Raw genomic sequence first — 15130 nt, forward strand, 5'->3', positions numbered from 1 at the left:
ATGTAGCCTGCTGATTTCTAAGATACTGAAGAACTGGTCCAGACTTTGAACTGTGGGGGGCAGCAACACACCTCGGAGCAGCTCGTCTGTAGAAGAAGAAGAAGAAGAAGAAGAAGAAGAAGAAGACTGCAGCATCCACAACACAAAGATAGCCCACTGCTAGCTAACCCGGCTGCCGGCTAGCTAGATTAAGTTAGTAATCCACAAAATATGGCCCCCTGAATGTAAACAGAAGAAGGACCAATAAAGCTACAGACTCTGATAGCGTGGTTGACATAGGTAGGTTGCCAAGTTTAATTCACAATTTGCTAAAATATGGCAAAGAGGTAGTCCGGTGCTGGCGCTGTCCCGTGCTAGCTAATGTGTTAGCTGCTACTAAAACCACTAGCGCGTAGCTAACATGGCTAATAGAGTTATCTGAAGCTAGCTGTTGGCGGACAGGGACCGGTGACAAAGTGACTGAAAGCCTAGTGCTGCCCACATGTCTCACTAAATAGATGGTAGCTGTCCACGAATAGTAACCATTTAGCTAGTCGGCCAAGCTTAACGCCTCCTTTGGTAAGTTGTAAGCTAGCTGTGGTTTGTGTGTCATGTAAGCATCTTTTTACATCAGTGGCATGAGTTGATATAGAAGTGCTGAAAGTGGCTGCCCTCAGCTGAAGGTGATATAAAGTGGTATGTGTATGTGCACAGTCTATGAGGGCAGCAGACACGTTTATTGGAGTGATACCGTTAAGCAAAACCAAATCATATCTATATATTGCCCCTAAATGTATCTCAATGCTATTGAGTGAAGCTAATGTAACTGTGAAGCGCGTATTATTGTGTTTAATCTGGCATGTAGCATATTAGCCTCTTTACTCACTAAATAATTACAGCCAGACACAACCAGCAGCTCCAGTCTGCTTTACAAGTAAATAAATAAATGCTTGTCTGTGTCTCAGTCATCTCAGTGTGATGCTCAGAGATCCTGACATGAGTGTTGTCCTCTGTCAGATCCTTAGGGTGCCCTGCCAGGATGTATGCTGTGTACAGACAAGCACACACCCCCACTGCGGTGGAGTTCTCCGTCTACTGCAACTTTATATCCAGCAAGGAGAAGAATTTGGTCGTTGCTGGGACATCTCAGCTGTTTGTCTACAGGATTATCCACGATGTGGAGGTAACAAGAAGTCGCCACTTGGCTTGTTTTACTGCGTCAAAGTATTAAAATGAGAGCGTCTAATAGGCTTTTTATGATATGAACATCTTCTGCCATTGTTTCAGAGTGCATCAAAGGCTGACAAGTCTTCAGGTATGTGTAGATGTCACGTACTGATCCATATGTTACTGTTAAAGAACATGCTATAAACTTAAAGAGTGCATTTATGGTCTGACCACACTGTTTTCTCCTCCCATAGATTCCAAATCTCGTAAGGAGAAGCTGGAGCAGGTGGCATCCTTTTCTCTCTTTGGAAATGTTATGTCCATGGCCAGCGTGCAGCTTGTGGGAGCCAGCAGAGATGCACTCCTCCTCAGTTTCAAAGATGCCAAGGTATCACAGGCTATGCTGTGCTCAGCCTAATCAAATTGAATTTACCCACCTAAAATAGTGTTCGACTGACCTCTGGATGTGTTTGTTCTCTCACCAGTTGTCTGTAGTGGAGTATGACCCCGGGACACACGACCTCAAGACGTTGTCTCTCCATTACTTTGAGGAGCCAGAGCTCAGAGTATGTAGAAATAAGAGCAGGGAAATCAATAAGAGCTTGGAGTCAATGTTGATATGCACAAGTGAATGAATTGTTGAACTCATTTGCTCTGTTTTTACATTTTCAGGATGGTTTCGTACAGAATGTTCATATTCCCATCGTCCGCGTAGATCCAGAGAATCGCTGTGCTGTAATGCTCGTTTATGGCACCCAGCTCGTGGTGTTGCCATTCAGGAAGGACACTTTAACTGATGAACAGGAGGGTGGAGTTGGAGAAGGGTACGCCTGCAGTCTGCTATGTGTTCTGCTCATTAATGTCTGTTACTGTCCTCCCAAGCTTAGTACAAAGTATTGTCTAATTGCGGGCACATCTATCACTGTCTCATCCACAGACCTAAGTCCAGCTTCCTGCCCAGCTACATCATTGATGTCCGTGAGCTGGACGAGAAGCTGCTAAACATCATCGACATGAAGTTCCTCCATGGCTACTATGAGCCCACGTTGCTCATCCTGTTTGAGCCCAACCAGACGTGGCCGGGGTCAGTATATATTGAGCAGCGTAACTTAAGTTTTTTGCCAAGTTGCGATTTTGTTTGCTATAAGTATTGCCATTACTTCTTTACTTCCCACACTAAGCGTGTCAGGTTTGATTCGGTGTTTAACTTCTGTTTTCGGATCATCCTGCCAGGCGCGTGGCTGTGCGTCAGGACACCTGTAGCATCGTTGCCATCTCCCTCAACATAATGCAGAAGGTTCATCCCGTCATCTGGTCCCTCAGTAATCTGCCTTTTGACTGTACGCAGGTCATGGCTGTACCCAAGCCAATCGGTGAGCTCAGTGAATCCTCTATTTTGTCACTGCCTGTGAACGGTCTGGTTGCTAAGTTTACTGTGAAGACAACTTCTGTGTTAGGTATGAATTAAGAATGAAGTGCTGTGCTGTGCTGTTAAAGCGGTGCTGTATCAAATCTTTTTAGGTGGTGTGGTCGTGTTTGCTGTGAATTCACTGCTGTATCTGAACCAGAGTGTTCCACCATATGGAGTTTCTCTCAATTCTCAGACCACTGGGACCACAGCCTTCCCTCTGCGTAAGAATTATCATCTGAACATACACACACGCGCACCTACCTATGCTTGTGTCTTATCTATCTGGACTTTACATACCATTTGGTATTTCCTGCTGCTCATCACCGGATGACGTGTTTCACTCACCCAGGTATCCAGGATGAAGTGAAGATCACACTAGACTGCTCCCAGTCTGACTTTATCGCCTACGACAAGATGGTCATCTCTTTGAAAGGAGGGGAAATGTGAGTCAGCGTGATCTCCAGCAGAATGTACACAAACAGTGGTGGCAGGTGGTGATTCCTCACTGACCCTTGTTGTCTTGCAGCTACGTGTTGACCCTCATAACTGATGGCATGAGAAGTGTTCGGGCTTTCCACTTTGACAAAGCTGCTGCCAGCGTCCTGACTACCTGCGTAAGTCCTGCGAGCAGCAATGGTGTGGTGAGACAGGAAGTCTCTGTCTTAAACAAACACCCGGTCTTTTGGGTTTCTCTTTACAGAAGGATGGAGGGATTAGAGTTTTTGTGACTTGCATTATGAAAAGCTAATTTCATTAAGATTAAGGACACATCCACACTAACACATTCTTGTTTTAAGATGCTCAAATCTTGGTACCTTTATCTTGATTGTTTGAAAACTCTAGGATTGTGGTTTATTTTGGTGAAAATGGAGACGGTTGTGTGCATGAGTGGACATGTGAAATAGTACTAAAACACTTGTGTGTGTGGAGATTGTTTTTGTTTTATAAATCTGTTTTAAGGTTAAAATGTATTAGTGTGAATGTGCTTTACAGCTGCTGAATGCCACAGAAATGACCACTTTTATACCAAAACTATATTAGTGAAGAGATAAAACTGGTACAAGTAGTTCCTTATGTCCTGCTGACCTTTTAGGGTATAAAGTAAATATTCAATATACACCAAGTCTGTCAGTTTTTAGAGGATTTATATGAGGCAACCTGCCAAACTTGCATCTCACACTCTGGGTTTTCCTCCTCCAGATGGTGACCATGGAGCCTGGCTACCTCTTCCTGGGCTCCCGCCTCGGAAACTCTCTGCTCCTGAAGTACACAGAGAAACTTCAGGAGACGCCTCCAGAGGAAGGCAGAGAAAAGCAGGACAGAGAAAAGGAGAAAGAGAAGGAGAAAGATAAACAGGCAAGTCTGTGTTTGCATGAAATTAGAATTTTGATAAAGCCTTTTGTTGTGAAGCACCATTGAAGTGCCGTCTTTATTTTCACTCACTGTGTGCTTGGGCAATTATTTAATGAGGAATTAACTTGGATGAGCTTGCCCTCAAAATAGCCTTTGAATTAAATAATTCCTAATAAATTCCAGGAAGAACCACCAAACAAAAAGAAGCGAGTAGAATCATCCACCAACTGGACGGGTATGTTCACATTTTATTGTTGACACATGCCAGACACGCGTATGTGAATGTGCCAATCTGTGTGTCACCCAACTTCTTTGCGTCGTCAGATGAGGTGGATGAGATAGAGGTGTACGGAAGTGAGGCGCAGTCAGGCACGCAGCTGGCCACCTACTCCTTTGAGGTAAATTAGATCCCCCAAACTCTTTAGCTTTTTATGTAAATGCAGATCTTTGTGGAAGGTGACCTCTCTGTGTTTTTCATGCAGGTGTGTGATAGCATACTCAACATCGGACCTTGTGCGAACGCCTCCATGGGTGAACCTGCCTTCTTGTCTGAGGAGGTACAGGCATTAAAACACTTCACGTCTCTGTAGATTTACTCTGTAGGTTACTGTGGGTGTTACCCATTACTTATAGGGATTGAAGCTTTACCTTTCTCACTTTGATTTCATCGCACCCACAGTTCCAGGGAAACCCCGAGCCTGACCTGGAGGTTGTGGTTTGCTCTGGCTACGGCAAGAACGGCGCACTGTCTGTACTTCAGGTAAACCCTCCCACCGACGTTATAGATCGTTTCAGTGCATGCTAAATGTTACTGCACCATCCTGAAACCTGTGGTCGTGAGGGCCGTCTGCCTCAGGTCCAGTGATGGTGCTACAGTGAAGTCTGGGTCTACCACGGCTGCCTCAGAGGTCGACGGAGTAGCCTGTAAACACCCCAGACACAAGCTTATGCAGTCACAGGTCTTGCATACTGTTTTTAACACCAGGATGTTGCGGGCTATATATTTACGTCTAGAAAGCCCGGACATGTACGGCATACTGACTGACTGTCTACTTGCTTACGCTGTTTCCATTCTGTTCTCAGAGAAGCATCCGACCCCAAGTTGTCACTACGTTTGAGTTGCCAGGTTGCCACGACATGTGGACAGTCATCTCAAGTGAAGTCAAGGAGGATAAAAAAGTACTGTGCATTTCTGCTTAATAGCTTCAGGTTTTCACTCAAGTGAAGGTTCATCCTGTGGCACCTCTTGTTTTGTTTGTTTTTTTTGGGGGGGGGGGTTGTTTTTTTGGTTTTTACAGTAAAATGTGTCTCGTTCCTTCCCCAGGCTGTAAAAAGCGACGATTCAGAGGACGGGACAGAGACGGAGACCGGTGAGGATGGTGAAGAGGGAGAAAACGACAAGGAGGAGAAGGAGAAGGAGAAAGAGGAGGAAGAGGAGGAGGAGGAGGAGGAGGAGAAGACGGAGCCTCCCCTGGAGGATGATTCCAAGAAGCACGGCTTTCTCATTCTGAGCAGGGAGGATTCAACCATGGTAAAAACATCTTACGTCTGGCAATTTTAATTTGAAGAAATGCAAAGATGAAAGTGTTGAAACTGTCTATCACAGGGAGAGCAAAACATATCTGTTTTGGATGGATTTGGATGTAACCTGGCCGTGTTTTTGTGCAGATCCTTCAGACAGGTCAGGAGATCATGGAGCTGGACACCAGTGGCTTTGCTACCCAGGGACCCACTGTGTTTGCTGGAAACATCGGGGACAATAAGTACATCATTCAAGTCTCCCCCATGGGTATTCGACTGCTGGAAGGAGGTAAAAACGGGAGAAAACGGTGTAGTTTAATTAAGTGGAACACAAATGATAATGAGAACATGTGTAGAAGCAAACAGCAGCAGGAGCAAAGGAGAATATAACATTAAAGCGTTTCACACGTAATGCCAACCTGTTCTGCTGCTGACGTGTTCTCTCTGTCTCTCTGCCGTCAGTGACACAGCTCCACTTCATACCTGTGGACCTGGGCTCTCCCATAGTGCATTGCTCCGTGGCGGACCCTTACGTGGTCATCATGACTGCAGAGGGAGTGGTCACCATGTTTGTGCTGAAGACGGACTCATACATGGGGAAAACACACCGGCTGGCCCTGCAGAAACCACAGATCCCCACCGTGAGTAAATCAGGCTCATCAGGCTTTGCGTTTGACAAACATGCCCCCGGCTGGCCGAACTCGTGCTGTTGTCCTGGAGCGGCTGGTTCTGCTGTCTCAGCAGTGACACTCTGTTCAATTTTGTGCTTCGGTGATCTCAACATGCATATTCACCGGGACAGTGCACTCTCACACTTAGCTGACATAGTTCAGTAATTATAGCTCATAAACAGTAATTAACTTGTCTCTGATTCGACAGCAATCGCGAGTCATCGCACTGTGCGCGTACCGAGATGTAAGTGGAATGTTCACCACAGAAAACAAAGTGAGCTGCTCCATCAAAGAGGACTCCGTCATCAGGAGTCAGTCTGAAGCAGAGACCATCATCCAGGATCTCAGGTAGGGAGGGGGGAGATCACCTCCATACAGCCAGACGCCATGTGTCCTGTTTAGATTCTGGTTTAATCGATCTTAAATGTGTGCGTAGTAACACAGTGGATGACGAGGAGGAAATGCTTTACGGAGACTCAAACACTGGTGCAGCGGCCCAAAAGGAGGAAATGAGCCGCAGCTCTGCGCCCTCTGGAACTGAGGGAAGCTTGAGCAAAGCAGAACCCAGCCACTGGTGCATGATCACCAGGGAGAATGGCGTAATGGAGGTATGGGGTCACATCGTGTGTGTGTGTGTGTGTGTGTGTGTGTATATATATATATATATAGTCTGATTTTGTGTGTGTGTGTGTGTGTATCTGTTAATCAGCATGTTAGTCCTAATTTTCACTGTCCTTATTTTTATTCGAACAGATTTACCAGCTACCGGACTGGCGGTTGGTCTTCCTGGTGAAGAACTTCCCAGTTGGTCAGAGAGTGCTGGTGGACAGCTCATCTGGCCAATCAGCAACACAGGAGGGTAAAAAAGAGGAAGTAACACGTCAAGGAGAGATCCCACTAGTCAAAGAGGTGGCTTTGGTTTCACTCGGCTACAATCACATCAGGCCGTATTTACTGGTGAGGTTTTACTTCAATGATGTGTTTCACATGATTATAGTGCCTCGTAAAAAGTCCAAATCAAAAAATGAAAACAGGGTATGGCTGAGCACTTCTCTTGTTTCCAAAGGTCCATGTGGAGCAGGAGCTCCTGATCTATGAAGCGTTCCCGTATGATCAACAGCAGCCACAAAACAATCTGAAAGTGCGCTTCAAAAAAGTAAGGCTAAGACTGATGAAGACCTACTAAATGACATCAGCACTGAACGAAGTGAGTCTTAATTTGCTACTTTTCTCTACACAGGTGCCCCACAACATTAACTTCAGAGAAAAGAAATCCAAGCTTAAGAAGGATAAGAAGGGAGAGAGTGGTGCCACCGAGGAGAGTTCAGCTGTGAAGAGTCGGATTGCCAGGTTCAGATACTTCGAGGACATCTCCGGATACTCGGGGGTAAGGGAGCCCGTCTTTGACACTGATTTTGGAGCTTCACTTCACAGCACATAACTTCCCACGTTTCCTCGATGTCACAGGTGTTTATCTGCGGCCCGTCTCCTCACTGGATGCTGGTCACCTCTCGTGGAGCCATGAGGCTTCACCCCATGAGCATCGATGGCCCCATCGAGTCTTTCTCGCCCTTCCATAACATCAACTGCCCCAAAGGTTTCCTCTACTTCAACAAACAGGTACACAGGAGATGCCTTCTCACTTTGGTAGCGACAGTGTTGGTATTTGTATTGTTGCAGTGTGCAGTTTTACAGGAAATAATTATTGGTGTCAAATTACATACGATCAAGAGCTTCAGTCCAAAAACGACACTAACTTTTACACTACCCTTAGAAAACACATGCAAATGAAACTCCAAATGGTAAGATGTTTGTGTACAGGCTTCTACCTTTGACTTTTTTATGAAAGACCTGGATACTTTGGTCTTTTACACTGGCGATTCAACAGAGAGAGTATCTTTCCATGTGGAAGTGCTCCAGCTTACAGTCAACTACAGTAGTCTGGAAGCTTCACACATTGTTGCAGTTGTGACCCTAAAAATGAATTGCTGTGCACATTTTGTTCATATAAACTTTATGTGTAGATTCTGTTTCTTTGGACAGTTTTCAGTGTTTCTGTGTGTGTCCACAGGGCGAGCTGAGGATCAGCGTCCTGCCCACATATCTGTCCTACGACGCCCCCTGGCCCGTCAGAAAAATCCCACTGAGGTGCACCGTCCACTACGTCTCCTACCACGTTGAATCCAAGGCAAGACTCCTCTCACTCAGCCCACACAGAGCCAGAGGCACTGACGCAGCGACGTGACACAAATTGAAGCTGAAACACATTCCCCAGGACTCACACACCTCCAACTTGCATAACGCGATGCAAAATAAAAGCGCATCGATCGAGCCGCTTTGAAAAAGTTTGATATGAAAGCCCTCTGGCTCTCTTAAAGTTTTCTTACTGCGAGAGGAAGAAAAATCAATGGGGGTGACTTTGAAGGGATTAGTCTTTGATGTGAAGTTTTTCTCTGAGATTGCGGCTCTTTGCCTCACAGGTGTATGCTGTGTGCACCAGTGTAAAAGAGACCTGCACACGCATCCCCAGGATGACCGGAGAGGAGAAGGAGTACGAAACCATTGAAAGAGGTCCGATATGAACACACACACACACACAGATCTATTATTTACATCACCGGTGCTCAACCTGTTTTGTCTAACGTGCCCCCACAGTCCTGTGAGATGAACTCAAGCACTCCTTCATCAATACGACCTGCCTTGTTCCCAGTGTGTTATTGAACAGTTGCTTTAAATACACATGTGTATATGTGGGTTTGGGTTGGGCACCATTCACATTTGAAGTAGTGCTCATTGGCAAAAATACGTCCAAACTTCTCAATTTCAACATTATGTGTTTTTTACACACAACACATAATGATAATTAAGGCTGAGCGTCCCCTAATGTTAGCAAACAGGGACTCCTTCCCTTCAGCGTTGAGATAGACTTAGTGTGAGTGAGCGTCAAGTTTTAAAAGGAGTAACCACACTCGTGGCAGCTTTTGGCTCTCCATCGCCCCGACAGTGTTGGACTTGAACAAGCCACAGGGGCGTCATTGCCTCTCTCTCTAATTTATACTTGAGCCTACTGTCTCTCGCTTTCAGGTAATAACAGTTTGCGGCCGATTTATTTAACATGAATCAGCGCTCTGTTGTATCGATACAATTCAGTCGGTGCCTCTTAAAAGTTTTGTACCCAAACCTCATATGGTTACGACATTGTAGAGTTTGACTCATCCCACCACTTGGATTGGCAGCAGAGCATTTAACCATTACTTTTAGCTAATCTTCCTTTAGCTAACTGTTCAGACTTCTTCGCTACTAACTACAGTACACACACTCTCAGCCTCACCATGTGCTGTGAATGTGTCACAGCCAGCTGAGAGGCACGTCCTGTGCGGTCAGCTGTTCATACTCCTACTGGTATTGTTGATGATGTTTGTAATCCTGACTGTTCATTTTCCTCCTTAACACAAATGTTTCTCACGTGTCGCCCTGCAGACGAGCGTTACATCAATCCTCAGCAGGAGAAGTTCTCCATCCAGCTCATCTCTCCGGTCAGCTGGGAGGCCATTCCCAACACGAGGTGAGAGCTGCTTTCTTTACACGGCGCTGGAAAAACAAGAGCGCAGTTTGCAAAATCGATAAGAGAACCTCGTCTCAATTGGCATCAGGCGGCCGTGAACAGAGAGGCCCGCACAAGCTCGCGGCTGTTCCTGCTCTCTCATTCTCTCTCATTCTCTCTGCACCAGTTTGTGCCGCTTCTAGAGAACCGTGGGCTTTAATTGAAAACCTTGGGTCATTTATCCAAGTTGTAGGCAATTAGTTCGGTCTCATGCGGCTGCTTCTCCCCATTTCAATGAGGGTCAGTTGGAAATGTCGGGTCATTTGTCCAAGTCCCAGGACATTTAGCTGCTCTGCATTATCATTACCTACCTCTGTGAGGGCTCTTCTCAGAGAAAGAGGAAGTCTGGCTTGCAGTGTTTTAGCCTCATCTGCTGGAGCACCGACTGTGTGAGCACATGTGTCTTCAACTACTTTGTGACATTCAGTTATTTTAATATTAAGCTCAGGAGCAAAGTTGAGGGACAACAAACGGCAGACTGAGAGGGTTTTGCACTATGCACTCTCTTCACTGTACGGACGTATTTACTTCGCTGCCTGAAGCGTCCTGTTGGCTCTAACGCCCCGCAATGACTCACACGTTCACGCTTTGAATCAAGTTTAACTCCTCGTCATTTGACTGTCCTGATATTTCCTGTCACCCTCTCAGTGCCACTGGCCTAACAAAGGCAAAATGGATTTTGCAGAGAGGAGAAAATCTTTTTTTTTCCCCTTTCTTGTTGTTATGCTGCAGTGTCAGCAGCTCACGGACCATGTAACGCCCCCCTCTTTTACTGTTATTATTCACAAAGTCACCTTTAAAAGTAAAGCAAGATGCAGCACTTTTCCCAAACTGATTATTCATGTTCATTTAGTAGAATTTGCAGGAGGCACTGACTGCCATAAATTGATTTTCATACCCTGGCAAACACTGGCTCTCAGAGAACAAATTATCAGTCAATAAAACTAAATGTCACATCACGATTTTCGGTCCAGATCGAGAGCTTATTCATGTGTAATGGCCTGTCTGGATCGTGAGCCGCTGCAAAGAGTTCAGCAGACCAAACACAGAGGACTGTGGCTCGACTCTGAATGTCCATTTATGAATTATATTGTGAAGAGAAAGAGCCTCGTCATCGGTGTTCTCACTGGTCCAGGACCTGCTTTTCACTCGCTGTTAGAAAGAAGCCCATCTTAATATTAATACTGGATTGTGCTGATGGTGTATATCAGACCACATTCAGAACTATTCATCTTCCTCTCAGTGTGGGTGATAATGTTCCCGGCTCTCCTTACAGAACTCACCAATGTACAATAATGTGTCCTCACTATTTACAGCCATTCATGGCACCCCTCTCCTCTAATTATCAGTTAAGACTCCACACAACTTCTTCTCTGTTCCTGCAGAACAGAAGAAGAAGGCTAAGAAAGCCTTTGTGTGGAAAGCTCCCTCCGATAGTGATAATCTACCTGTAAATACTCCATATCATATGTCTGCATGTTCAGTAACACCCTGTCTTCTCGTGATAGGACCACGTGTTTGTCCATAAGAACAGTGTAAAAGCCAACGTTATTACGTCGTGTTATTGATCTAACCGATGAATGAATGATCCATTTTCCTGCTCTGTTTGGAGTCTGATCTCCTTTTTTATATTTGTTTGTTTATTTTTGTCACATTTGGCATCATTTAATGGCCTCGTTGCTCTTTTTTGTTAAATGTTTTGTCTGAGTGTGCTTAGACAGGACCCTAACCCCTGAAAATAAGATGGTACATCTCATGGGTTTCTTCCTAACAAAGAATATCCAACCCAAATGAGGATAAAATGAATATGATCAAATATTTAAAGGTCTAGATAAAAGTTAAGAATAGGGAAAAATAGAATTTCCTGTGAAATGTACAGTCGGCACTTTGGACCAATCAAGCCCTCCACTGTTTAAGTGTGCCTGTGATAAGAAGCACAGAGGCTGATGGCTGATTACTCACAGCAGCACATTTGCACATCTGTGGCAGTGATGTAATGTATAATCTTGATTATCAGACGGGAACAGCAAAGTGTTGCAATTAAGAGTGTGTGGTTGAGTTCACCCCGACCCCTCTGTGTCTCCGTCAGGATCGACCTGGAGGAGTGGGAACATGTGACCTGCATGAAGACGGTGGCCCTGAGGAGTCAGGAGACGGTGTCCGGACTGAAGGGCTACGTGGCTGCAGGGACTTGCCTGATGCAGGGGGAGGAGGTGACCTGCAGGGGCCGGGTGAGCAGCACACAGCAGCACCACCATACTAGTGTTTTGGCTATTTGTAGAAAACAATGAAAATAAGAGATGAGAACGTCCGCTGATGACTTGTCGTCTGATCCTCTGTGTTCAGATTTTGATCCTGGACGTGATCGAAGTGGTGCCAGAGCCCGGCCAGCCCCTCACCAAGAACAAGTTCAAAGTGCTGTACGAGAAGGAACAGAAGGGACCGGTGACGGCTCTGTGTCACTGCCACGGATACCTGGTGTCGGCCATCGGACAGAAGGTCCCAGCCTCACTCTGACATCACACCTGACACCACCATCCCACACGCTAGTCTAGTCACTGAGCGACGCTTGAACTGATCCAAAGTAACCGTAGACTGGATATAAAGGTGGACGACGTGACACTTCCCAAAAGTGAAGCCAGAACATCTGGTTTTGCCCCCTGGTGGCAGCTGGGACATGGGCCAAGCTAAAGAAGCACAGCACATGTTAAATAGTTTTTCTCAAGGATGGTTTCTGTCTTATCACGCTGATTTAGCTTCATGTGTTCAGTATTCTGGTCGGTGTGACTTTATGGCTCCAAATGACACCCGTGGGAGCAGGTGGAGACACGTCATCCACCTTTACATACACCTTTATATACAGTCTATGGAAATGAAATAATAGACCTGCGCCTGTGCTCCTGCAGATCTTCCTGTGGGTCCTGAAGGACAACGACCTGACGGGCATGGCCTTCATCGACACTCAGCTCTACATCCACCAGATGTTCAGCATCAAGAATTTCATCCTGGCCGCCGACTTGATGAAGAGCATCTCGCTGCTGCGCTACCAGGAGGAGAGCAAGACGCTGTCGCTCGTCAGCAGGGTAAGCAGCTGCCACCGCTGCAGCAGTCCGATAATTGCAGGCGTTCAATTATCTCTTAGAGCGAGGCAGATAACCTGCGGGCTGCCGTACACACAATGAAGTGTTTATTGATCGAGAAGTACGGGGGAGTATTGATGGTGTGCCTCCTCCTGTGGGTGTCTGGATTCAGGAGAGCCACTCTGCCAGCTGGAGAGAACTCAGGCACTGTAGCTCGTCTTTGTTGGGTTTTTGAACTGTTTTCCTTTTTGTTCTGGCAACAGGACGCAAAGCCACTGGAGGTCTACAGCATCGAGTTCATGGTGGATAACAACCAGCTCGGATTCTTGGGTAATGTCGGTCACGGCCTTTGGAAGTAAATTCCATTGAATCTGCAAAAAATGTCCTTCAGTTCTCATTAACGTTTCTCTTCTTTGTCTTTTAGTGTCCGACCGAGACAAGAACCTCTACGTTTACATGTATCTGCCTGAAGGTATGTGACAGTGTTGGAACGGTGAATGTAACTCAGCATCAAAGACGCGTGCAGCTCTGTAACATGTGCTCCGTGTTTGCAGCCAAAGAGAGCTTCGGAGGAATGCGCCTGCTGAGGCGAGCCGACTTCAACGTCGGCGCCAACATTAACACTTTCTGGCGGATGCCGTGCAGAGGAGCGCTGGACACAGGCAGCAAAAAGGCTCTGACCTGGGACAACAAGCACATCACATGGTTTGGTGAGTGGCCGGGACTCCTGTGTCACAGCTAACAGCTTTGTTACTTTGTCTTTGATTTAGCAGGTAAAAAGGCTTTTGGACAAATTAAACCCAGTCAAAGAGATTGTCCATCTGAGTGCATCATCTATAAAACCTGGAATAGCTATAACTATAATAACTATAATAACTTAAACAACTAGAATGTGTAATAATTATAATAACTGCTTAAGTTTAAAAATAATTATTTGGTCAGAGCTGTAGTGTCACTTGGAGCTGGCCACAGACGGCTGCACAGCTACATAAGTGGCACATATGAAAGCACAAAGCATTACTATCCTGTAAAAGGTGACTACACACACAGACAGTCCTTTCCATTGTCAAGTGAATGCCACATGACGTCAGTGAAAGCAGCAGCAGCACACGTGAGAGCAGCAAGTGAGCCGCTCACAGATCCAGCAGATTTTGCCACAATGGTTTCTAAGTGTAGTTTAGACTAACTGTGGTTAATGTATTACAAATGTCACAACACTGGAGAGGTATTAGACATTTATGCATTTTAAAAATGAGGTTTTTGTCACTGACCTAATTTACCAAAAATATAAATAACAAAATAAACTAAAATAAAAATATAAAATAAAGAAGTATTTCTGCAAATAGAATTTGAGCTTTTCAGTAAATGTTTCAGCTTTTCTAAATCAAATCAATCCTTCACATGATGCTCTGGCAGAGAAGTTCACGTTAGACACGGACTAAATCTTTTTTGCATCTACGGTTCCCACAGCAACCCTAGATGGAGGAGTTGGGATGCTCCTCCCCATGCAGGAGAAGACTTATCGCCGCCTGCTGATGTTGCAGAATGCTCTTACCACCATGATGCCCCATCACGCTGGTCTCAACCCAAAGGCCTTCAGGTTTGCCTCCAGCACAGTCCGGGATCATGTCTACTTATGTTAGGAGTTTAAGTGACAGACTTGGCTCGGACGGTCGGTGTGTGATGTAACGGAGCCTCTTGTGTTGTGTGCAGAATGCTGCACTCTGACAGGCGAAGCCTGCAGAACGCCGTGCGCAACATCCTGGACGGAGAACTGCTCAACAAGTACCTGTACCTCAGCACAATGGAGCGCAGTGAGCTGGCCAAGAAGATCGGTACCACTCAGGACATTGTGAGTACACCGGCAGAGGAGAGGAGAGGATGCAGGAGAGTCACCCTCCTTTTTCTCATTTCCTTCTCATTTTCTCCTCAACAGATCCTGGATGACCTCTTGGAGATCGACAGAGTGACGGCTCATTTCTGAGAGCCACCTTCCCACACCTCACCCACTGAAAGCTGTTTTATATAGAGCGGAGGAAGTGTTTTGTTATGGCCATCTTTGTGCAAAAGTTTGTTTTTCTTACTTCAGACCAAAAAAAAAAAAAAAAAGAGGGCAGTCATGTTTTCTTAGGATATTTTGTATAAAAACAAAAATCAGTAAAAGTAATTTACACAAGCCCCAGTGTGTGTTTATTGAGCTTTAAGTGATAAAGACACAATTCCCTTTAAAAGAGGTGGAACATTTTATTAACATTGTTAAATAATTTAAAAACATTTGGTCTAGTGGCACTGGACTGTTTCTTTAAAGGCTAACTTTTTAAAAAAAAAACATATTTTGGGTTTG

The 15130-nt window shown here is 45.5% G+C and overlaps 1 protein-coding gene across 1 annotated transcript; it reads left to right on the plus strand.

Moving 5' to 3' along the window:
- Positions 1 to 141: 141 nt before the first annotated feature.
- On the plus strand, positions 142 to 14955 carry cpsf1 (cleavage and polyadenylation specific factor 1). The gene is made up of 38 exons (XM_070846711.1): positions 142 to 279; positions 997 to 1162; positions 1267 to 1294; positions 1401 to 1534; positions 1632 to 1712; positions 1819 to 1970; positions 2084 to 2230; positions 2380 to 2519; positions 2668 to 2778; positions 2907 to 3000; positions 3084 to 3171; positions 3758 to 3917; positions 4098 to 4145; positions 4235 to 4308; positions 4393 to 4467; positions 4590 to 4670; positions 4994 to 5089; positions 5235 to 5441; positions 5579 to 5720; positions 5894 to 6072; positions 6311 to 6450; positions 6539 to 6710; positions 6856 to 7059; positions 7169 to 7258; positions 7343 to 7489; positions 7570 to 7722; positions 8174 to 8290; positions 8583 to 8673; positions 9583 to 9667; positions 11796 to 11937; positions 12053 to 12205; positions 12613 to 12789; positions 13050 to 13116; positions 13211 to 13258; positions 13341 to 13496; positions 14257 to 14386; positions 14500 to 14638; positions 14723 to 14955. The coding sequence occupies exons 2-38, from the start codon at positions 1019 to 1021 to the stop codon at positions 14768 to 14770; spliced, it is 4440 nt and encodes a 1479-aa protein (XP_070702812.1). The 5' UTR covers positions 142 to 279; positions 997 to 1018; the 3' UTR covers positions 14771 to 14955.
- The last annotated feature ends 175 nt before the right edge of the window (positions 14956 to 15130 follow it).

The sequence above is a fragment of the Pempheris klunzingeri genome, chromosome 16, assembly GCF_042242105.1.
Source record: "Pempheris klunzingeri isolate RE-2024b chromosome 16, fPemKlu1.hap1, whole genome shotgun sequence".
Lineage (NCBI taxonomy): Eukaryota > Metazoa > Chordata > Actinopteri > Acropomatiformes > Pempheridae > Pempheris > Pempheris klunzingeri.